This window comes from Phocoena phocoena, chromosome 2 (genome assembly GCF_963924675.1).
Source record: "Phocoena phocoena chromosome 2, mPhoPho1.1, whole genome shotgun sequence".
NCBI classification, from domain to species: Eukaryota; Metazoa; Chordata; class Mammalia; order Artiodactyla; family Phocoenidae; genus Phocoena; species Phocoena phocoena.
Window position 1 is genome coordinate 59,389,810 of NC_089220.1, and position 25,842 is coordinate 59,415,651.

The window sequence follows — 25,842 nt, forward strand, 5'->3', positions numbered from 1 at the left end:
GCCAAGACAATATTGAAGAAGAAGAACAAAGTCAGAGGACTGAGACTACCTGACTTGAAGACTTACTGTAAACTATACTAATCAAGACTGTGGAATTGATGAAAGTCTAGATAAATAGGTAGAACAGAATAGAAAGGCCAGAAATAGACACACATAAAGTCAACTCATCTTTGACAAAGGAGCAAAGGCAATATAATAGAGAAATATAGTCTTTTCAACAAATAGTGTTGGAACAACTGGACATCCACATTGGGGGGATAAAAGAGAATCAAGACACAGACTTTATACGTTTCACGATAATTAGCTCAACTTAGGATCACAGACCTAAGTGTAAAACACAAAACAACTCCTAGAAGATAACAGGAGAAAACTTAGATGATCTAGGGTTTGGTGATAACTTTTTTGATACAATATCAAAGGGATGATCCATGAAAAGAAGAATTGATAAGCTGGACTTCATTAAAATTAAAAATTTCAGTCTGTGAAAGACACTGTCAATGGAATGAAAACCCACAGACTGGGAGAAAATAGTCATAAAAGACATCTGTTGAAGGCCTATTGTCCAAAATATACAAACAGCTCCTAAAGTTCAATAATAATAAAGCAAACAACCCTATTAAAAAGTGGGCCAAAGACCTTAATAGACATCTCATCAAAGAAGATATATAATTGGCAAATAAGCATGTGAAAAGGTGCTCCACATCATATGTCAAATTAAAACGAGACGCCACTACACACTTATTAGAATGACCAAAATCCAGAACACTGACAACACCAAATGCTGATGAGGATGTGGAGCAACAGGAACTCTCATTCACTGTTTGTGGGAATACAAAATGGTACAGCCACTTTGAAAGACAGTTTGGCAGTTTCTTACACCACTAATTCTCCTCCTACCATATGATCCAAATATCATGCTCCTACCCAAAGGAGTTAAAAACTTTTTTGTCCACACAAAACCCAGCACACAGGTGTTTATAGCAGCTTTGTTTCTAATTGCCAAAACTTGGAAACATCCAAGATGCCCTTAAGTAGGTGAATGGATAAATAATCTGGTATGTCCAGACAATGAAATAATATTCAGCACTAGAAAAAAAAAATGACCTATCAAGCTGTGAAAAGACATGGAGGAAACTTAAATGCATATTGGCAAGTGAAAGAAGCCAGTCTAAAAAGGATATATACTGAATGGTTCCAACTATGTAACATTCTGGCAAAGACAAAACTATGGAGACAGTAAAAATATCAGTAGTTGCCAAGGGCTAGAGGGAATAGAGGGAGGACTAGGTGGAGCACAGAGGGATTTTTAGGGTGGTGAAGCTTTTCTGAATGATACTGTAGTGATGTATACATGTCATTTTGCATTTGTCCAAACTCATAGAAGGTACAGCATGGAGAGTGAACTGTAATGTGACCTATGGGCTTTGGATAATATTGATGTTTAAATGTAAATTCATCAGTTGTAACAAATATACCACTTTGGTGGGGGATGTTGATGATGGGAGGTTATGTGTGTATGGAAGTAGGGGGTATAAACGTGAGACATCTGTACTTTCTGATCAATTTTGCCATGAATCTAAAATTACTTTAAAAATAAAAAAAGATGTGTATGTATGTTTAAAATTCTTCTCTAAAAGATGATTAGACCAATAAAGCATCTTCTGATAGTTTGTTTTTAGAGAATTAAACTTAGTATACCAAAGCATAATTAGCCTTGATATTGTTTATATCGCAGTCAACTTTGTGTATTAGTCCATGACATGAGAATTATCTTGGTTTTATCTGAAGAAACTACAGGATTTTAAAATACCAGGATTTAACTAGCCTGCGTTCTTAATAGACAAAAGAAATTTATAAATTCCATATGCTTTTCACCCACTTCCCCACTTGAATCTGAAACAAATTACCCTCTATTTCAGCAGTACTCCTTTGCATTTATAATTATTTTCATATGCGAAGGGCTTCTGACTCAGAAGCAAGAAGATTCTGCATTAAAAAGAAAATAGGGGGACTTCCCTGGCGGTCCAGTGGTTAGGACTTCACCTTCCAATTCAGGGGGTGAGGGTTCAATCCCTGGTCGGGGAGCTAAGATCCCACATGCCTCACAGCCAAAAAACCAAAACATAAAACAGAAGCAATATTGTAACAAATTCAATAAAGACTTTTAAAATGGTCCACTTCAAAAAAAATCTTAAAAAATAAAGAAAAGAAAATAGGAAACAATTAAGGCTTCCATTATTGTATTTATCTTATACCAGGTTATCTGTGAAAGAATCCAACAAAGTAAATGAAATTTGCTTAGAGTTTTACTTGGTATTTATGTAGGTTTTACAGGAAAATACAGCCTAGAAATATAAATTATCCTTAGAGAATCCTAAATTGAAATCACCCTGGGAGCTAGTATGAACAGTACCAAAAAAAAAGTGCCAAATTTGAGGCCTTTTTATTTATTTATTTGGTCTTTGTTGCTGCTCATCAGCTTTCTCTAGTTGTGGTGAGCAGGGGCTACTCTTTGTTGCGGTACGTGGGCTTCTCATTGCAGTGGCTTCTTGTTGCAGAGCACAGGCTCTAGGCGCGTGGGCTTCAGTAGTTGTGGCATGCGGGCTCACTAGTTGTGGCTCGCAGCCTCTAGAGTGCAGGCTCAGTGGTTGTGGCGCACAGGCTTAGTTGCTCCGCAGCGTGTGGGATCTTTCTGGACCAGGGCTGTGAACCCGTTTTCCCCTGCATTGGCAGGCAGACTCTTAACCACTGCGCCAGCAGGGAAGTAACTAAGAGACCTTATTTTCTTTGAGAGGTTAACTGAGCAGACAGTCTAGCACTTTTCTAAAGAAAAGGTTGGGCTAGAATTTTTTGAGGATGATTAAACACTATATATATGACAAAGTTCTTTAAGAATTTCCAAAGTAAAGCATTTTAACTTTCACCAGAAACGGGGAAACTCCATGTAATTTATGGGTTTTTGTTTTGGTTTTGGTTTCAGTTTTGGTTTTTTGACAGCTTTGACTTAGGTTGATTAAAAAGTAGCATTTCTGATTAAAAAAAAAAGTCTTTTTCTTAGAATTTGAAGGTTTGCCAACAAAATTGACAAACACTCAACACTCTAGGCCCAAAATAAATTAGGTATTGGTCCTAACATAAATGTACTTAAATTTTGCTTCTCCTTTTACTACTTTTGTGTTAATCTTTATAGTAATCTCTGTCATTAGCCGATGGCTGCTTGTTCTTTCTTAACTTACAGAGAGAAGTAGCTCTTAGAACTTGGCAGTTGTGAGAAGGGGTATACATTCGTAAATGTGGTTAGTATTACATTTTAAGTGTGGACGGGTCATGTATGTAAGTCTAGAGTTTTTGTTGTTTTTGTTGTTTTACTGTTGTGTTTTTTAACATCCCCATAGGACTCTAGGCCTAGGTCAATGGTTCCTGATCTTTTTTGGTTAATCTTTGAGGAGCTGATGAAAGCTAGTGATCCTTCTCCAGAAAGTGCACATAAACACAATGTTTTGTCAACAGTTTCTAGGATGGACTTCAGCTTAAGAGCCTATAAATCCTTGTTTTTGTATCATTTGGATGTATTTATTTATGTAATATTGGGGGGGTATTTTTTATATTTCTTAAAAATTTTTATCACAGTGTAGTTGATTTACAATGTTCTGTTAATTTCAGGTGTACAGCAAAGTGATTCAGCTACATATATACATATATTCATTTCAGATTCTTATATAGGTTATTACAGGATATTGAGTAGAGTCTCCTATACTATACAATAGGTCTTTATTGGTTATCTATTTTGTATATAATTGTGTATGTTAATCCCAAGCCCCTAATTTATCCTTCCACCCGATGTTTCCCCTTTGGTAACCATAAGTTTGGTTTCAAATCTGAGCCTTTTTCTGTTCTGTAAATAAGTTCTTTTGTATCATTTTTTAATTGGATTCCACATATGAGTGATATCATCATACTTCATTTCGTATAATAATCTTTAGGTCCATCCATGTTGCTGCAAATGGCATTATTTCATTCTTTTTTATGCCTGAGTAATACTCCATTTTATATATGTACTACATCTTCTTTATCTATTTATCTGTCAATGGACATTTAGATTTCTCCCATGTCTTGACTATTGTAAATAGTGCTGCAGTGAACACTTGGGGTGCATGTATCTTTTCGAAGTAAGGTTTTCCTCTGGATATATGCCCAGGAGTGGGATTGCTGGATCATATGGTAGCTCTATTTTTAGTTTTTTAAAGTAATCTCCATACTGTTCTCCATAGTGGTTGTACCTATTTACATTCCCACCAACAGTGTAGGAGGGTTCCTTTTTCTTGACACCCTCTCCAGCATTTATTATTTGTAGATTTTTTAATGATGGCCATTCTGGCTGGTTGTGAGGTGGTACCTCATTGTAGTTTTGATTTGCATTTCTCTAATAATTAGCGATGTTGAGCATCTTTTCATGTGCCCCTTAGCCATCTGTATGTCTTCTTTGGAGAAATGTCTATTTAGGTCTTCTGCCCATTTTTTGATTGGATTGTTGCCTTTTTGATATTGAACTGTATGAGCTGTTTGCATATTTTGGAAATTAAACCCTCATGGGTCGCATTATTTGCAAAAATTTTCTCCCATTCCGTGGGTTGTCTTTTCATTTTATTTATAGTTTCCTTTGCTGTGCAAAAGCTTTCGAGTTTAATTAGGTCCCATTTGTTTATTTTTGTTTTTATTTCCATTATTCTAGGAGATGGATCCAAAAAATATTGCTGCAATTTATGTCAAAGAGTGTTCTGCCTATGTTCTCCTCTAAGAGTTTTATAGTATCCAGTCTTACATGTAGGTCTTTAATCCATTTTGAGTTTATTTTTGTATAAGGTATTAGAGAATGATCTAATTTCATTCTTTTACATGTAGCTGTCCATTTTTCCCAGCACCACTTACTGAAAAGACTTTTCTCCATTGTATATTCTTGCCTCCTTTGTCATCAGTTAGGTGACCATAGGGGTGTGGGTTTATCTCTGGACTGTCTGTCATGTTCCATTGATCTATATTTCTGTTTTTGTGCCAGTACCATACTGTTTTGTTTACTGTAACTTTGTAGTATAGTCTGAAGTCAGGGAGCCTGATTCCTCCAGCCCTGTTCTTCTTCCTCAAGATTGCTTTGGCTATTCAGGGTCTTTTGTGTTTCCATAGAAATTTTAAAATTTTTTGTTCTAGTTCTGTGAAAAATGCCATGAGTTGTTTCACACGGATTGCATTGAATCTATAGATTGCCTTGGGTAGTATGATCATTTTAGCCATGTTAATTCTTCCAATCCAGGGCCACAGTATATCTTTCCATCTGTTTGTATCATCTTCAGTTTCTTTCAACAGCTCCTTATAGTTTTCAGAGTACAGGCCTTTTGACTCCTTAGGTAGGTTTATTCCTAAGTTGTTTTTTTGTGTGTGTGATGGTAAATGGGACTGTTTCCTTAATTTCTCTTTCTGCTATTTCATTGTTAGTGTATAGAAATGCATCAGATTTCTGTATATTAATTTTGTATTGTACAACTTTACAGAAATCATTAATTATTAGAAAGGTACAATCTCCTGACTGAACCAGGAAGAAATAGAAAATATGAACAGACCAGTTACCAGTATTGAAACTGATTCAGTAATTTAAAGACCCTCAACAAACAAAAGTCCAGGACCAGATGGCCTCAAAAGTGCATTCTACCAAACATTTAGAGAAGAGTTAACACCGATCCTCTGAAATTATTACAAAAAATTGCAGAGGAAGGAACTCTTCCAAACTCATTCTATGAGGCCACCATCACCATAATACCAAAATCAGACAGAGGTATCAGACAAGAAAAGAGAACTACAGGTCAATATCACTGATGAGCATAGATGCAAAAATCCTCAACAAAACACTCAACAAAAAGTATCATACACCAATCCTCAACAAAAAGTATCATACACCATGATCAAGTGGGATTTGTCCCAGGGATGCAAGGATTTTTCAATATCCACAAATCAATCGGTGTCATACACATTAACAAATTGAAGAATAAAAACCATATGATCATCTCAATAGATGCAGGAAAAAGTTTTGATAAAATTCAGCATTCATTTATGGAAAAAAAAAAGCTCTCCAGAAAGTGGGCATAGAGGGAACATACCTCAACACAATAAAGGCCATATATGACAGAGCCACAGCAGCTTGGAAACCCTTTCCAGGCCATTATCTGAAGCAGTCATAGTGCTCATCTCATTTTATTCCATCCTTCAGTGATCACAGTCCTATATTGTTTATTGTCCAGTGTGTGAAAACTGTTGTCTCACATATTTTGTCCACTTTTCTTGTTGTTTACAGTGGGAAGGCAGTTCTTGTAGCTGTTTAATCCTTTGTGGAAGAAAAGCTTCTCACACATGTGTTTTAATACCACAAAGGACAGTGTTATGGTTATACAGTGATAATTAATGGAAACTGGGTTGGAAGGAGAAAAATACTAAGATTGTGTGACTTGTTTAGGGCTCTCTGAATATTATTAGAAATCGAATGTGATATCTTTATTTTCTACTTTATATAAAAACTTGTTCTCTGAAAATAAATATTCTTTTAGATACAAGGTCTTAAATTTTCCTTTCTAGAAGAGGTTATCAACATCTGCTCTGAGAAGCAGATCAACCTCTTTATAATTCATGGATGTGGTGGCAACTTCAGAATAAAGAAAGGGTAAAAGGGAAAATACTTTAAAAGCAGTCATAATTATATATATAGCAGTGTACTTTGGAGTCTGATATGGTAGCCATGCTCTCAGGAACAGTTTTATAACCTTTTTTTAAATGGGAAAAAAGATTTAAGTAGGTGTCTTCCTTTGAAATGTTTTTAAGAATACAGTTTCTTTGGTAATCACATGGAAAGTTCATTAGGTATTTTAGAGTGATTAAATTTTTTTTAAGTCAAGAAAATATTAGATTTTTTCCATTAGCAATCCTAATATATTCCTTGACATGTTCTACATTGGTTATTTTATAACCTTTTCCCATTTACCAGTATGATTCTTAATGCTTTTGTTCTTGATTTATGTGGAGTCCTCTTATATCTTAAATAATGACTGTAGCATTTGTTACAAATTTTTTTCTCATTATGTTGGTTTGCCATTTTTAGTATACTATTAAATATCAAGGTTTTTATTTATATATAGTCAAAATTTTACCTCTTCCTTTCTGATTTATTCTGTTATTTCTAGGCTTAGAAAGCCTTATCTCAGAAATTAGATTAAAATTCATTACATTTTCATGTACTTTTCATGTACGGTTTTACCTTGACTTTTTAGTATGTAATAATATCTCTGCAAATTATTTTGGTCTATTGAGTCAGAATTGGCTCTAATTTGATTTTTCTCCAAAACTGCTAATCACTTATCCCAATGCCATTTATTAAATATGCCTTTCCCTATTGATTTGTAATATCTTCTTTATCATTTATTAAAGTCTTTCATGTAACAGGGTCTACTTTTAGCTATCTGTTCTATTCCATTGACTTGTCTTCTTGTTTTTCTGCTAATACCAGTACTGATTTTGATATTGTTGGCCACATAGTACGCTTCACTATCTGGTATGAAAGTCCTTCATCCTTCCTTATCTTGCTAATCAAGATACCTTTACCTCTACCTTTACCTCTCATCTGGAGGCTTTTATGTATTCTCTAGTCCCTTCTGTTACTCCTTTTCATAGCATATTTTAAAAAATATTTTTGTATCCACTATCTCTATTTCTAAACATCCAATCTGACCTCTTCTCATCACACTGTACAAAACAACTTCCATTCTGATCACCATGTTTCTAAGCCAAAGGGACATACATGTCTAGTCCTCATCTTATGAGACCTCATGACTCTGATGTTGATCACTTTATTCTCTGTAAAATACTTATCCCTTGGTTTCTGTGACTTCCGTATTTCTGGCTTTTCTCCAACTTCTGACCCCTTCTTTTGAGCCTCGTCCTTCTCTAATTATTGGAATTCCTCATAACTTAAATTTTTGCCTGCTTTTCTTCTCATTTCTGCTCTTTTCCTAAGCCCCATTCCCCCCATCCATGACTTCAATTATCATCCAGATAACTGCTCAGCTCTAGAACTGGAATAGCCTAATTGACATCTTAATTTGACTATCTTAAAGGCACTCAAGCTCAACATGTGCAAAATAGAGCTCATAATCTAACTATTCTACCACCTCACCTCCACCCCGTAAGCCCCCCAAAACCCTAATTAATTTCTGATTCATTTCTATGAATCCTTGTCTGAATGAAAAGCTCTACCAGCTATGCAGTTCCACAACCTCAAAAATTTAGGAGTTATTCTTGACTTCTCTCTCCCTCACCCCTTTATAGCTAATCCAGGACCTTTTCCTGTTCATTTTAGTAACTAAATATAGTTTTGAGACTGTCTTTTTTCCTTCACCTCTACCACTAAAAATCCAGTTCAGGATACCATTTTTTAATCTCTGTTACTAAAATACTCTCTTAACCAGTCTCCCCACTTAGACTCTGCCTCCTGCCAGGCTATACCAATGCTACAGCAATATTTTCCAGACACAAATTTAATCATTATTATTTCCTGCTTAAAATCATTTGGGGGCATCTCATTATTTTGAAGGCAAAAACCAGAAATTTTTATTTAGCATATAACTCAGTCTACCTCTACAACCTCATTTCACTTTATGTTCACACTCTCTGTATTCTAGATTCCTTTCCTTGAGTGTCTCAAGCTCACTTTGTTCCTTTCAACTTCAGGGGCTCTGCATATGCTTTTCCTTTTCCCTACAACAGCCTCTCCTCATGCTCCTTCTCCTGGTTAGCTCCCACATTTCCTTCAGGTGCTGTTTTTCATCAGTTTATTTAGGGAAGCCTTTTCTGACTTACACAGTGTCAGATACCCCCATTAAGATGTGACACCATGTGCTTGTCCTTCACAGCGCTTGATCCCTGTCATGTCTCTGATGGAGCACACAGTGCCTGGTATTTAGTAGGCCCTCAGAGAAAATTTGGTTGAATGAATAAATGAATTAATGATTATTCTTCAAGCTAAGTTTTGGAATCATCAGGTTTTTTAGTGAAACTAAGGCTTAATTTGGGAAAATGTGACATACTATCAAGAAGTGTTATCTTTCATTTACTTAAATCTTCTTTTGTCACTCTTGTGATTATACATTTCTTATTAAAGTTATCCCAAACTTCTGTGTTACAGATGTAATCTCTAGTGCTTATGTTAAAAAGGAAACAGCAGACCCAAAATGGAGTCACTTATGCTAAACCCTGTGTCACCAAACTAAGACTTAATACCTAGGGCAATTGCAGTTTCAGTCTACCCCAGGAATGTAATCAGTCAACCTAGTCAGCATTAGTAAGGTAATCTGCCCTATAGGCCCTTCAGTTCCCTTTAGGAGGGTGACCATTGCCTGCAACAATGCATTATTTGCTAATAATTTACATTTTCTGCCCCCTTTCCACCTTTAAAAGCCTTTCCTTTTCTACAGCTCTGCAGAGCTCCTTTCTATTTGCTACATAGGATGCTGCCCGATTCATGAATCTTTTTTTTTTTTTTTTTTTGCGGTACACGGGCCTCTTACTGTTGTGGCCTCTCCCGTTGCGGAGCACAGGCTCCGGACACGCAGGCTCAGCGGCCATGGCTCACGGGCCCAGCCGCTCTGTGGCATGTGGGATCTTCCCAGACTGGGGCACGAACCCATGTCGCCTGCATCGGCAGGCGAACTCTCAACCACTGCGCCACCAGGGAAGCCCCATGAATCTTTTAATAACCAAGTTGATCTTTAAATTTACTCAATTGAATTTTTGTTGTTTAACCATTATTATTAGCATTTAGGAATTTTTAATCTTTATCCTGTAATCAACTTTCTCCTACTTTATTTAGAATTTTACTGTTAGAAAAATATGTTTTGTAGCTAAAGTTACTAAAATTGAAAGATTTTTACATTTTTTTTTGATAAGCTGTACATTTGGTCATAAAACTGGGGAAGGTTCTCTAGATTTTAGTTAAAGAATATTTCTTACTGAGACGATATCTCCGGGGCAGTGCCCCACCCTTGAGCATTTAACACACTAAGTTAACTGGTTTGGGGAAATTTTATATTACAGTTAACATATATATAAAACTTAGATCTTAAATAGTTCTTTCATGTGTCATTTTGTTATTTATTCATCCCTAAACCTTTAAGGTAGCTAGTATTATTACTGATAAAGAATTGAGTCCCAGAGACTTTAAGAAGACTTTTCCCTGGTCACTAAAACATTGAGTTTCTGAACTAATTGTTATGCCTCATTCTTTAACGCTTATGCTATTTCTCTTGTATCACATTGCTTTTCATTGTATGTTAAAAGCAATCTGAAAGTACTTAATTGGATTCTAAATTATAAGATAGAAACATCTCTAGAATATTGGATTCTAAGTTATAAGATAGAAACATCTCTAGAATATCCCTTCTGCATATTTTTATTTTTAACATTTATATTTTTATGTTAATTATTTAGACAATTACTTTAAATTACTTCTCTTGTAGGAACCTCCAGAAGTTTAGCCTTTTTGGAGATATAAGCATTCTACAGCAGCAAGGAAGTTTGTCAAATACATACCTCAGCAAGGTGGACCCTGATGGCAAAAAAATTAAACAGTAAGTTATATAGTTAGTGGAAAGGGACTCATATTAATAACAATTTCAGTTTTTTTCTGAAAAATTAGAAGATACAATTAGAAGAGTAATGATACTTGTTTCTGAAAAGAACATCTACCCTGGAAATGTCTTAACTATGAAATACAGTGATCAATACATGCCATTCCATGTCATAAATCTTTCAGACATGTCAAAGAATTTACTGGGTAATTATTGCTATTTAAGACTGTTATTACTCTACTTGTCTTTGCTATAACATAAATTGTAAATCATCAGTCTTTTCTGACGTACTGGTGTAAAATGCTCCTTTACCTGAAGAACATATTTCTATATGTTTAATATATCTATTTGTTTAATACTTCTTATTCATTATATTTTATAACTTTTTTTTTTTTTGCGGTACACGGGCCTCCCGCCGCTGCGGCCTCTCCCACCGCGGAGCACAGGCTCCAGATGCGCAGGCTCAGCCGCCAGGGCTCATGGGCCCAGCCGCTCCGCGGCACATGGGACCCTCCTGGACCGGGGCACGAACCCGTGTCCCCTGCATCGGCAGGCGGACTCGCAACCACTGCGCCACCAGGGAAGCCCCCCCATTATATTTTTATGTGAAATTTAATGATAGTATTACTTGTAGGTTGAACAGAAATTAACTAATGAGAGCAAATGGATCTCAACATTGTATGCCATTTAATTCCCTATTTTCAAAAATCAGTGTTAAAAAAAAGTCAGTGTTAAAGATTAGAGCTAAGTCTTAACAGGATCGTGTGGCATGTGTTTTCCTTACAGAATTCAGCAGCTGTTTGAAGAAATACTTAGTAATAGTAGGCAACTGAAGTGGCTGTCTTGTGGGTTTATGCTGGAAATAGTAACCCCAACATCACTGTCATCTCTCTCAAACTCTATTGCCAACACCATGGAGCACCTGAGTTTACTGGACAACAATATTCCTGGTAACAGCACCCTTATCACCGCAGTAGAACTGGAGCAATTCGTGAATCTACGCTCACTTGCCCTGGATTTCTGTGACTTTACAGCTGAGATGGCAAGAGTCTTAACCGATAACAACCATGTGCCTTTGCAGCGACTTTCTCTCCTGGTCCACAATGTTTCCGTGATGCACAAGTCTCTGGACAACATGCCAAATGATGAGCATTGGAAAGCCTTGTCAAGAAAGAGCACCAACCTCCGAGTCTATATAATGGCTTTTGATATCAAGAGTGAAGATATGTTAAAGATTCTGAAACCCAGTATACCACTAGAGAGGATTCATTTTGACAGCTACATCACTTGTGTTTCAGGAGCTATTGTTGATCTTATATCTAGGCAGTATGACAAGTTCCTCACTCATTTTATATTAATGAATGATGTGATTGACACATCTGGTTTTCCAGATCTTAGTGACAACCGAAACGAAGATCCGTTGGTTTTATTAGCATGGAGGTGCACAAAGCTCTCTCTTCTGGCAGTTCATGGTAGGTGATTTTTGTTCACTATAATTTGTTATTGATATTACACCTAAAACATTTTTTACCAGTAAAAAGATAGCACTGGCATTTATACTGTCAAGAACTCTTATTAACAAGTTGATATACAGATTTTTATACTTTTTAACGTGTATAAGATATACCACTTTTACAAGTGGAAAGTCATATTTTACCCTAAGTGTAGTGTTTCGTTCCAGCTCTCATGTTACTTTTTTCTTTTACCATGTGATTGATGGTATTCACAAAAATGGCATTTGAAATTATCTAAGAAAATATACGTACATATCCACCTGCAGTAGATATATTTCTTTCTCTAATCATAAGAGCTCTTAAAAATATAACACAGAAGGAAGAAGAAAGTATGATTTCTTTCATGCTCACTGCCTAATCTTCTAGATTCTAGGTATCAACATGTTAATTTGTACAGTATTTTTTAAATGATGGTTCTCTTGGCTGGGATATGTTCTTTTCTTACTGGCGGGCCTGTCATCTTGCTGTGAACTGTTTTCATTTGGAGAGCATTCCTCTTCTTACAAGTTAGAAGAACATATTACTTCCTTTCTGTAACTTATAAGACATTTAAAGAATACAAAATAGGAAGTCTCTATGAACATCTTAAACATACTTTATTATCTCTGTTTCATTATTTTTGAATTAATCTTTTAGCTGCATTTGAGCGGGAGTATATTTTGCTTTTCAAGTTTTGCTTTATAATTTGGCCAGTCATCAGAGGTAATAGCAAAGAATAGATCAGTATTGAAGGTAATAAATAAATAAGGATTTTTTTAATAGGATGAAGAAATGGCAGGTTATTGAAAATTAATTTAAGCCAGTCTTTTTAAACCTTTTTTTTTGGGGGGGGGGGGCGCTGTGCCACGAGGCTTGCGGGATCTTAGTTCCCCAACCAGGGATTGAACCCGGACTCTGGCAGTGAAAGTGCCAAGTCCTAACCACTGCACCACCAGAGAATTCCCTAAAGCTTTTTTCTTTTCTTTTTTTTTTTAACAGGCTATTTTAATATTTTTATTAAGGGCTATAAAAATATCCAGAAAGATAAATAAATGTGATACAATGATATATGTCCTAATATGAAGAACTTTCTTTCACTGCATTGTTTTCCTTCACAATGGCCTTCAAATCACAGGAGGCAGTGATTCCATGCCATTTCCTCTTCTTTCATTACACGCTGCAGAATTTCTGAATCAGGATCCCGCCCTCAGTCTTCTCATTTATAAAGCAAATTCATTTTCAATCCATTGTTTAGAGGGAGTGTATTTTTTTCTGTTCCACAAAGAGGACTTTTTTTTTCACTAGTGGATCATAATGCAAGACCGTCAGTTTCTCCCACAGTCGGCTTCTCTTAGTGTTGAAGGAAAAACCTCTTCCAGCTTGGCTCAACATTTTCACCAGAATTGTTTTTGACTTGGTCTTGACAAAGGTGACCGCGGACAGGAACATGGCGACAGCAGCCTCGGTAACAGGTCCAAATTCCTAAAGCTTTTTTCTTTTATTAAGAAGTAAAATGTAGCTACAGCTAAAGCTCCTCCATTTATTCAACTTTATTCCTTTCCAGAGGTAACCACTATTCTAAAGTTAGTACCTATCATTCCCATATCTGTTTTATACTTTACATATTTGCTACTGACAATTAACAGTTTATCTTTAAAGTATCACTTTATAACTTTGGACTGTGAAGCACCATAGGAGATGACTTTTACTAATGAAAAATACCAGTTTACTATGCATTGTTTTGTTTTTTAATTTTTATATATTTTATTTATTTATTTTTGGCTGCATTGGGTCTTCGTTGCTGTGCATGGGCTTTCTCTAGTTGCAGCGAGCAGGGGCTACTCTTTGTTGCGGTGCACGGTCTTCTCATTGCATTGGCTTCTCTTGTTGCTGAGCACGGACTCTAGGCACGCGAGCTCAGTAGCTGTGGCTCGTGGGCTCAGTAGTTGTGGCGCACGGGCTTAGCTGCTCTGCGGCATTTGGGATCCTCCTGGACCAGGGCTTCAACCCATGTCCCCAGCATTGGCAGGCGGATTCTCAACCACTACGCCACCAGGGAAGTCCCCTATGTATTGTTAATAGATACATACATATGAAATAAAACTTTTTTTTTGATACAACACTGTCAGAAGCTATAAAATGATACTTTAAACTTTAAATGTCTTCAGTTTGACTAACTGAAATGATATCAGAATACGATTACAGCACCTATCTGTTCACCAGTCACAGTAATATTCTTGGAGACAGTATCAAGTTTCTAGTCTTTTTTTCCCTGAGCTAAGCAATCATACTTCCTTTCAAATTTCAGCATATTTTTAAAGGCAAAGGACCCCCAAAGTGCTAAGTGAGATACAAATTTGTGGAAAAGACTAACTTATAAAACAGACAAAATAAAATGCAAGGAAATGACTGCTTCTCTTTTGCTTATTTTTAAGGTTACACAGTGTGGGCACACAACCTCATTGCCATTGCTCGTCTTCGTGGCTCTGATCTAAAAGTACTTGAAGTCACCGAAGAAAGCATTGATTTTGACCAAGGTGAACTGGCCGACCAGGATGTGGATCCAGTACATAACCTTATTGAGCAGGTATCCCTGGGCCTAGGTCAACCTTGGCACGCGATCATGGACATCGAATCACTCAGTGTCTTCACTGAACCAAATCGTCATTTTTACAGAGAGATGCAAAGCTTCAGCGAAGACATTTAGCTTTTTTTAAATGTACAATTCCTGTGGTTACATATGCAAGTAGGGTCCTATTACGTTTTTTTTTTTCAGTAGTGTGAATTAATCCCTTTGTGCTGTGTTTAATCAGTATTAGCTTTATAGAATTATATATGTATATTCTACTTCTTGATCAAAGAACGTAGTCAGGTATTGGTTTAGAAGTTCAAAGTGACAATGTATAGGGCTTTCACGGTTAATGGACTTGTTACCAAACCTTAAGAATATACAACCGAAGGTTGTCTGAGGTTGCTGGCTAACTTTATTTTTTCACTGAGTTACTCTGCCTTTTGATGTTTTTATTCTTTGTGTGTCAGAGCTCAGGAGCCAAAATATTTTTATACATATATAGATATATATCCATAGCCTGGTGGATTTGTATGCAATGCACTGCATTCATTCATTGTGTGATAGCATTTCATTAATTTTTCTTTGAAATGGAAGGAGGGAGGATAATACAATCCCAAATGAGTTATCTTTAACAGAAAAGCCAAGCCTTTAACTTTCATTACATATATAATAGTTGATATCACCAATTACCATTCTCAATTTTGTATAGTACTAGGTTAGAACACTGCTGAATCCTTTTTTAAATGCATTTACATCGATACAAATACTCAAATTATTGGATTTTTTTAAACTATGTCTGACATAATTTAATTCATCAATTACATCATACATTCAAGTTAGATTTTTAGCCAAGATTTCAAATAGTGGAGGAAGAAAGAAACAATATTCCAGGGTAAAACCTCCTAAATGAATATCAAAACACAGTTTGTAAACACACATGCTTGCAAACAAACATTAGTCGTGAAATCCCTAGCAACAAGTCACTGGATTTTTCTCTGTCAGCGCGCGTGTCAGCTGCCAAAGAATAGATTTAACTGAAGAAGTGCCCACATGCTGGCAGGGGCTGGCCCACTCTGGCCAGCCAGATACTGCTAGACTGTAATATTTAAGGTCGAATTTCGACCTGTGGTACACAGCTGTGCTGTGGCTCAGTCAGCAACCTCAGAACTCTGAAAAACAAAAAAAAAAAAACAAAACAAAAAAAAAAGAAAAAAAAACCATGCACCTGTTTCACTGTGAATAGTGAATGTAAAGGAAAGAAAGGAAAAACTGAAAGCTTGTTCTATCACAGGTATGAGCTGCTATGATACATGAAGAACATTCCATGAAGTATGTTTTAAAACCTTGTTATATCTGAGAGGCTTTAAAAGCCGACTTAACTGTTTCAGGGCAACCGCGGTACAGACGTGGTCTCTGTGAGACTTCCACCTGACCCCAGTTTTAAGTGGTACGAATGTTGTGCATTTAATGTTAAAGGACAGTCTGCAATAATAAAGTAAGTAGCCAACGTGGGTGCCCAGCAGTGCTGAGACCTGGCTGCTCTAGTGTAAGCTTTGGAAACACAATTTATGCAACAAATGTCCAGATATGATTCTATTTATGGAAAAAGTTTATATGTATTTTACAAATGGTTTTACCATCTTATATTAAAATGACCTTTTGACAGGTGTGCACTGTTTTGTCTCCAGTGAGCACATACCATGCGGATTTTATATGTACATCAGTAGTGTGAATCCACTGGCACAGTGTGTGTAAATGCCAGATGTGGTGAGATTTTATCTTATAAATGTGATCAGATAAAATAACTCCTGACAGAAACTGTAAGGAAACCAGCTGAATGTTTGACCTGATGACTGATGTTGTTGTATGGTTTATGTTAAATGTATATTCTTTTAATCAATGAATAAAGCATTAAAAAGTGATCACTGTAACATTTTATTGTTCATGAAGCATGAAAACCTTTAGTGTTAAATAAACTGCAGTAATCCTTATAATGTGTATAATCATGTTAGCTCCTACTGTATTCTGATGCAGCAAAGCTTAAATTTGAGAATATATCATAAAACCTATAGGCAGAATAATTTGGAGGGTTTTAATTTTTTTTAACTCACTATGGCAAAACATAAGCTTAAAAGCAAACAACAGACTGTTTAGCACAAAATCCAAGTGTATTATGCATTTAGAGTACATTATTTATATTGTAAAACTTAATTTATAGACTATAGGAACTTCTTCTTTTTAAAAATTCCTCTACTGGGCGAAGAAAGTACTTCAGTATGCCAGTACTAAATAGTTCTTAAACCCTCATACTGCTTTAGTTTGGCTTTGTCATCTCCATTCTTGGTTGCTGAGGCAAACTGCTGTGGTAGATGAGAAAGAAAATGGCTGCTTTTCTTTCTTCCTTCTCTTCCTCCCTAATCGTTCCAGACACTGCCTCTTCACTGCCTCATCATGGAATAATCTGGTGTTCACAAAGAACTGTCATTATACCTATTGCTCCCTTATTTCATGGACATATCTAACCCCTTTGGATGAATCAACATGTCAGTGTATTTAAGGACTTCCCAGGTGGCTCAGTGGTTAAGAATCCGCCTGCCAGTGCAGGGACACGGGTTCGAGCCCTGGTCCGGGAAGATCCCATATGCCGCGGAGCATCTAAGCCCTTGCACCACAACTACTGAGCCTGCGCTCTACAGTCCGCGAGCCACAACTATTGAGTCCACGTGCCATAACTACTGAAGCCCACGCGCCTAGAGACTGTGCTCCGCAACAAGAAGCCACCGCAGTGAGAAGCCCACGCACAGCCACAAAGAGTAGCCCCCCGCTCGCTGCAACTAGAGAAAACCCGCGCGCAGCAACAAAGACCCAATGCAGCCAAAAATAAATTAATTTAAAAAAAAAGTCTGTGTATTTAAAATACCAAAACAGTACCCAAAACATATGAAAAAAGAAAGTCTATTAATATATATATATATGTAGTATACAAGTGAAGTTGCATAGAGTAAAGCATTATACTGGGAGTGTCGACCTCTGTTTTCTCCACTAAGCTCTGACTCTAATGCTACATGAGCACAGACTCTTCCTTGAGCCTCACTCTCCTCATCTGTGAAATGAAGGATTCACCTTGGTTACCTAAAACTGATTCTTTATCGAAAGTTTCAGCTGTTAGTCTGACAGCTTATAGAAATGTACAAGGTCATCTTTGAACAAACGTATTAAATATTTTCAAAATACAGCTTACTATATGAAATTTATATATCTAAAATTACTTTCCCATTTCCTCCACCACCCTGGGAATAAAGAAGTTAGGGAGCTGGTAGGGTGGGGCTTGGGAAGGACAGTGTGCTTATGACTGAACACACAGATTCAGCAACTAACTTGCTTGAGGCTTATACAATAGCATGAACCAAACTGGATTGTTATGAAGCCAGTAGTATTAAATGGTGCTGATGGAGTAATAGACAGCAGGTGTGAATAATACCCAAGAGTCACACCACATTGTCTGTATCAATGCTTCCTAAGCTTTTTCATGTCCTGACACATAGAAAATATTATGCAGCGTACTCGTTTAAACTAGAAGGAATTGAAGCAAAAAAAACCCCAAAAACCATTGTTTTCTTTATTATATAATTGATGAGAAAAATTAAATGCAGAGGCTTGGAGGAAATAATTGCTGAATTTGTATAAAACTTTCAAATAAAATCTTGTCAAATGTTTTAACTTATAACCTATTAAAAATTTTAACATTCCTACCAAGAGAAACACCCCACAAATGGGTGATCATTTTTAAATCTTTCTGTCCACAACATTCAAAAATTCATGCAGCTGAAATTATACTTATGAAATCTCACAGCTTTAAATGTAATGGTAAGTGTAATGTTGAGATTTCTTACGTAATGTAAATTAATTTCAAATTCAAGTGATTTTTTTCACTACAAGTATTTCAAAATAATGATGAAGCTCTAATTTTTACATACATAACCCTGCTGCTAGTTTAGCCACCGTTGAGAACACACATCAGCCACCAACATGCAGAAGTATCTGATTTATATGCAAGCAATTCAAGGCCTGCAGGGAGCCCTCCTCCCCCCTCCAGCTCGCGACCCCCTCACACCCACCAGCTCCATCTGGAGCTTCACACCTGGGCTTCCTACCTGCTCTTCAAACATTTGCAGCATACTTCTCTCACAGCTTCATAGACCCCCGTTGTCCACGATGGACAGTGGAACACTGCATCTGGCAAGGGAGAAGTGAGTGCCTGGGTACAATTACAAGTACACATCACTCTGGTACACTTATGATTACATTGCCATAGTCATTCCATACTTACTACCATTCATCTATTTTAAAGATGCCCTAAGCTCCTGATCATCTATTTTAAAGATGCAATAAGTTCCTGATCATTTGGAAATTTTATATCATTTTCCTCCTTAAACCCATATATTGTATCAATTATTAATTTACTGCCTCAGCTCTGAAGTCACCCTTCAATATATTCCCTCCAATAATGGAACTCCTTTAAGTAACAGACCTTTAAAGTCAGCACAATGTTAACTTTTTTCAATAAGGGCCATGGGGGATATGGTAGAAGGCAGAGGTTCTCCTGTAGTTCCCAGGGCAGGCCAAGGTAGGCCAGGGTAGGCAGCCTGGATATAAGACTTGCGGTGGAGCCTCCCCCAGCCATGGTCCCTCTGCCACCTTGCAGCCTCAGCCTGACCTTCCTTCACACAGAAACTAGAGCTGCTATATAGCTCATATGCTTTGAAGGCCTCCTGCCTGCACTGGACTCCCATTCCCTGCCCTGAGCAGCCTGCATGTCATGTGTGGCCCACCCACTGGCTCTGAAGACCTCCCTATCCCTGGCATCCACACTCCCACTGCACACCCAGTGCCAACGGTTGCTGTTCACCTGCTCCCCACGTGCACCCTGGCCAGTGCCTATTGCTTGCTCAGCATCTCCAGACCAGCTCAGGCCTTGTGGAACCAGCGATCTTCTCTGCTATCCTGGGAGTTGAAGTACACCTTCACCAAAGAGGGCTGAACCCCTTCCAAGTTTGTCCTACCATGAGTGACCTCCCTCAGCTCTAGGGGGTTATATACAGTTTCCTCACATTTTGTAATTATTCTTACCACAATTAATAATTCTTTATATTAAACTTTCCCAGTTTGAACTACTGTGTGCTTTGTCTCCTGATTTGACCCAGACTGCTACATATATCCTTTCCAACTATCCCACAGCTTTTTATGCAAATGTAATGCTTTTTGTTAGTCTTTCATTGAATACTTACATATTTTCTGCAAAAAAACCCCATAGAATTTAAAATGTGTGATTATTTTCTTAAAAGCCATGTTAAATTTTTTCTCCTAGACTTTATACATATTAAATATAATTGATCAAAAATATAAATATTATAAATTTAAATTAGTATAAAGAAACTTATTAGAACTGCATTTCTTAATGAAATGGATAAGGCTGGGTCTTTTTGTTTTACCCAAATAGTTCATATTCCATGGATGAATATTACTTGTTCCTGACATGAGTCAGGTCCATCATTCATTCTATTCCTATTTTCATTTTTATAAAAACAAGTGCTAAAATTCTTTTTCACATAAAGTAGATGACAAGAGAAAGTTTTGTTACAGCAATGTCACCCATTCTTCAAACTTCTGAGCTTTTAGGACCAAAAAAAGCACTGGTCTATTACCAAAAATTATTTTAGATAAGTCAGCTGGTTGAAAGCAATCACTAGAGTTATTCACTTTCTCAGCACTGACACCAACATTTCATATTGTCTCTTGAGCTCCAGAGGTTTACACACCTTAGTATGATGCATCATCATAAGAAGACTAGGACCAGGTTAAAGGTGTGTGCTCATTTTATACATGCGAGAAGGGTAACTGCAAAATGAACAGTAGGAAAGGAGAATCTGCACCTTGTTCACAAGTTCTTCCTTAGGCAGAACAACTTTGAAGAAGAATATACATGGAAGGTGAAATTCTGTGAATCTTCCTAGAAGCATACCTGTATACTGCTCGGAAATTCTTTGCATACTCTGAGGGGGTGTACCCCAGTTTGAAAACTACAGCTCTAGAAAACTGCTTCTGTGACAAAGAAATATTAAAAGGCTTATTTCCACATTATTTATAACGAAAAGTCAGCAGCAACCTAATGACCATTAATAACAGAATAAAGTTATTGTGGCAAAGCCACACAGTGGAATACCACACAGTGGTCAGAATGAACTAACTTGACATACATTTCTGAACTTTGATGGATCTCAAAAAAATGTTGAGTAAAAAAAGCTGACTTCTAAAGGATATATATATATATATATATATATATATATATATATATATAATGAGGCTATTGATGTACATTTTTAAAAGGCAAGAAAAATAAACCTACATACTATACATAAACTCATTTAACTGGAAAAACAAAAAATATTCACATCGTTTTCACAAGAGTACTTACCTCTGCAGCATGAGGACAACTATCTGTAATGTTTTTTCTTGAAAAAAAATAAGGCAAATGTTAAATTTGCTCTCTAGGTAATAAGTAAAAGAGTATTCTTTATATTATTTTGTTACAGAAAAAAACCTCAGCTATTTGGGGTGTGGCCAAGAATACACAAGTAAGTAAAAAAGGCTTGTGGAACCAGATTATTCCCTGCATTAATGCTTAAAACGCATCAAATTCAGAAAAGCCACTTGTTTCCTTTTAGCTCATTTATTCTTATGTTCAGCATAATTCTAATAAGCCTGTTCGTCTTGTTTCTCAGTCTCCAGTAGATTAGAAATGGAGAGAGGTGACTGTGAAAGGCATAGAAGTTTACAATCCTAAAAAGAGAACATAACTAATCTTAAGCTATTTGTAAAGGAACTTGAAACAGAATTAAATACCCCTATAACAAGCTTGAAATACACAGCAATGATAAATGTTTGTAATGACCCTGAATCAATAGGAAAGTATATTCAAAATATCTCTGCAGTGAGTTAATAGAGCATTTAATACATCTTAGAAATCTTTTCACACAAGATGGTTAAAATAAATATTTGTGTTTAAAAGAATGGATTTTAGTTAATCAAGAAACATTCATTTAAGTGAAATTTTCTGAGAAAACACAGATAAATTAGCTAAGAAATGTCATGACTGACAGAGAATATTTACTGTGTGCCAAGCATGATTTTAACCAGGTAATTAACACATTATCAGTTCACTGATTTGATCATGTTTTCCACTAAATTAATAAAATCAACGGAGTATTTGGACATTTTGTAATCCAAGGGGTCAACAAATTCAGATCCAAATTTTTCAGACCTAGGTAATTACCTGACTCCTTTCACCAAAAAAAGAAAATTAAGTTCTCTTTTTATCATAGTGCATTCTTTGATAATACTTCCTATTATACTAATAACTTTATGAAAGTATCAGTTAAGTGAGACTTTAAGATTTCTTTATATAAGTTTAAAGACTAAAATAAAACAGACTCTGAGGGCAAACTATTTCAAAATATAAAGTTAACATAAATATCTAGCAATTTGAAAAACTATCAAAAAGGACTTGAACTTAAGTTGAGAGAAAATCAGTTAACTTTGGTTGAAATAACCATAATTCAAAATGACAAGTTCCAACAAAGAAGTGGTAATAAAACTTTTAGAACATCATTTATATCATTTCTAAATAAAGGATAATCAATATAATTATAGGTTAATAAAAGAACATATGCCAAAAATTGGAACAACCAAGCAAAACTAGAGGGAATGTACCTCAACTTTAAAATACCCATACAGGACAAGCCCACAGCTAACATCACACTCGACAGTGAAAAGTGGAAATCCTTTCCTCTAAGATCAGAAACATGACAATGGTGCCCACTCTCACCACTTCCATTCAACATAGTACTGGAAGTCCTAGCCAGAGCAATTAGGCAAGAAAAAGAAATAAAGGATATCCAAATCAGAAAGGAAGAATACTCTGCATTGACATGACATTATATATAGGCACACCTTGTTTTATTCACTTCACTTTGTTGAGCTTTATAGGCACTGCAGTTTTTACAAATTGAAGGTTTGTGGCAACCCTGTGCCATTTTTCCAACGTTTGCTCACTTTGTATCTCTGTGTCACATTTTGGTAATTGTCACAATATTTCAAACGTTTTCATTATTATATTTGTATGGTGATGTGCAATCAGTGATCTTTGGTGTTACTATTGAAATTGTTTTGGGGTGCCATGAACTGGGCCCATAAAAGATGGCAAACTTAATTGATAAATGTGTGTTCTGACTTCCACAGACCAGCTATTCCCCTATCTCTCTCCCTCTCCTCAGACCTTCCTATTACCTGAGACACAACAATACTGAAATTAGGACAATTAATAGGCCTCAAAGTCCTCTAAGTGTTCCAGTGAAAGGGAGAGTCATTTATCTCTCACTTTAAATCAAACATGTCGAAAGATGAGATAGGCCAAAAGCTAGGCCTCCTGGGACCAAACAGTTAGCCAAGTTGTGAAGGCAAAAGAAAAGTTCTTGAAGGAAATTGAAATTGCTGCTCCAGTGAATACACAAATGATAAGAAAGCTAACAGCCTGATTGCTGTAATAGAGAGTGTTTTAGTGCTCTGGAAAGAAGATCAAACCAGCTACATCATTCCTTTAAGCCAAAGCCTAATCCACAGCAAGACCCTAACTAATTTCAATTCTAGGAAGTCTGAGAGAGGCAAGGAAGCTGCAGAAGAAAGTGTGAAACTAGCAGAGGTTGGTTCATAACGTTTAAGGAAAGAAGCTGTCTCCATAACATAAAAGTACAAGGTGAAGCAGCAAGTGCTGATATAGAAGCTGCAGCAAGTTATCCAGAAGATCTAGCTAAGACAATTAATGAAGGTGACTGCACTAAACAAAGGATTTTTAATGTAGATGAAACAGCCTTCTATTGGAAGATGCTGCCATAGAGGACTTTCATACCTATAGAGAAATCAATGCCCGGCTCCAAAGCTTCAGAGGACAGGCTGACTCTCTTGCTAGAGGCTAAATGCAGTTGGGGACTTTTAAGTTGAAGCCAACGCTCATTTACCATTCTGAAAATCCTAGGGTCCTGAGGTAGATTATGCTAAATCTACTCTGCTTATGCTCTATAAATGGAACAAAAAAGCCTGCATGACAGCACTTCTGTTTACAGCATGGTTTACTGACTATTTTAAGCCCACTGTTGAGACCTACTGCTCAGAAAAAAAAGATTCCTTTCAAAATATTCCTGCTCATTGACAATACACCTGGTCACCTAAGAACGCTGATGGAGATGGACAATGAGATTAATGTGTTTTCATGCCTGCTAACACAACATCCATTCTGCAGCCCATGGATCAAGGAGTAATTTCAACGTTTAAGTCCTACTATTTAAGAAGAACATTTTGTAAGGTAGAGCTGCCATAGAAAGCAATTCCTTTGATGAATCTGTGCAAAGTAAAGCGAAAACCTTCTGGAAAGGATTCTTCATTCTAGATGTCCTTAAGAACATTCTCATGATTCATGAGAAGAGGTCAAAATACCAACATTAGGACCTCCCTGGTTGCCCAGTGGTTAAGAATCCGCCTGCCAATGCAGGGGACACGGGTTCGAGCCCTGGTCCAGGAAGATCCCATATGCCATGGAGCAACTATGCCTGTGCGCCACAACTACTGAGCCTGCGCACCTAGAGCCCGTGCTCTGCAACAAGAGAAGTCACCGCAATAAGAGGACCACGCACCATAAGGAAGAGTAGCACCCGCTTGCTGCAACTAGAGAAATCCTGCACGCAGCAATGAAGACCCAAAGCAGTCAAAAATAAACACATAAATAAATAAAAATTATTTAAAAATATATATATATATATAAGAATTACATGAAAAGGATTCAAATTCCCTAAGGTCAATTACTTTAAAAATTGAGATATTTAGGAAAGAAAGAAATTTTTTAAAAGAATCAACATTAACAGGAGTTTGGAAGAAGTTGATTCCAACCTTCATGGATGACTGTGAGGGGTTGAAGACTACAATGGAAGAAGTCACTGCAGATGTAGTGGAAACAGCTCGAGAACTAGAATTAGAAGTGGAGCCTGAAGATGTGACTGAATTGCTACAATCTCATGATAAAACTTCAACAGATGAGGAGTTGCTTCTTATGGATGAGCAAAGAAAGTGGAGATGGAATCTACTCCTATGAAGATTGCTGAAATGACAACAAAGGATTTAGAATATTACAGCAGAGTTTGACTCTAATTTTGAAAGGAGTTCTACTGTGGGTAAAATGCTATCAGACAGTGTTGCATGGCTAGAGAGAAAACATTCATGAAAGGAAGAGTCAATTGATGTGGTAAACTTCATTGTTGCCTTATTTTAAGAAATTTCCAGTCATACCAACCTTCAGCAACCACCACCCTGATCAGCCAATAGCCATCAACATAGAGGCAAGGCCCTCCACCAGCAAAAATTTATGATTTATTGAAGGCTCAGGTGATGGTTAGCATTTTTTAGTAATTAAGTATTTTTTCATTATGGTGTGTACTTTTTTTTTAGACATAATGCTATTCCACACTTAATAGACTACACTATAATAGAAACAACTTCTATATGCACTGGGAAACAAAAAAAATCATGTGACTCTATTGTGATACTCACTTCACTACAGAGGTCTGGAACCAAACCCGCAACATCTGCAAGGTATGCCTGTATAGTATACCTTAAAGACTGAACCAAAAAACTGTTACAACTAAAAAAAAAAATTTAGTAAAGTTACAGGACACAAAATTAATATATAAAAATCAGTTGTACTTCTAAACATTAACAATGACCTATCTGAAAAGGAAATTAAGAAAGCATTAAGAAAACAATCCCATTTACAACATCAGAAACAATAAAATACTTAGGAATAAACTTATCCAAGGAAATGAAAGATCTGTGCACCAAAAACTATCAGACACTGATGAAAAAACTGAGGAAGACACAAATAAATGGAAAGATAGTCCATGTTCATGGGTTGAAAGAATTAGTACTGTTAAAATGTACATACTACCCAAAGAGATCTACAGATTTAATGCAATTCCTATTCAAAATTCCAATGACATTTTCCATAGAAGCA

The 25,842-nt window shown here is 36.5% G+C and overlaps 1 protein-coding gene and 1 pseudogene across 1 annotated transcript in view; one reads left to right on the forward strand and one right to left on the reverse strand.

Moving 5' to 3' along the window:
• The window catches only part of FBXO33 (F-box protein 33), a 30,825-nt gene extending 15,877 nt beyond the window's left edge, over nucleotides 1-14,948 (forward strand). The window contains exons 2-4 of the mRNA XM_065872477.1: nucleotides 10,551-10,661; nucleotides 11,448-12,133; nucleotides 14,590-14,948. Coding sequence (XP_065728549.1) covers nucleotides 10,551-10,661; nucleotides 11,448-12,133; nucleotides 14,590-14,861 — 1,069 coding nt within the window. The 3' untranslated portion in view covers nucleotides 14,862-14,948. The remainder of the gene's footprint in view (nucleotides 1-10,550; nucleotides 10,662-11,447; nucleotides 12,134-14,589) is intronic.
• Nucleotides 13,406-13,603, reverse strand: LOC136119400 (large ribosomal subunit protein bL33m pseudogene; annotated as a pseudogene).
• Nucleotides 14,949-25,842: the final 10,894 nt, after the last annotated feature.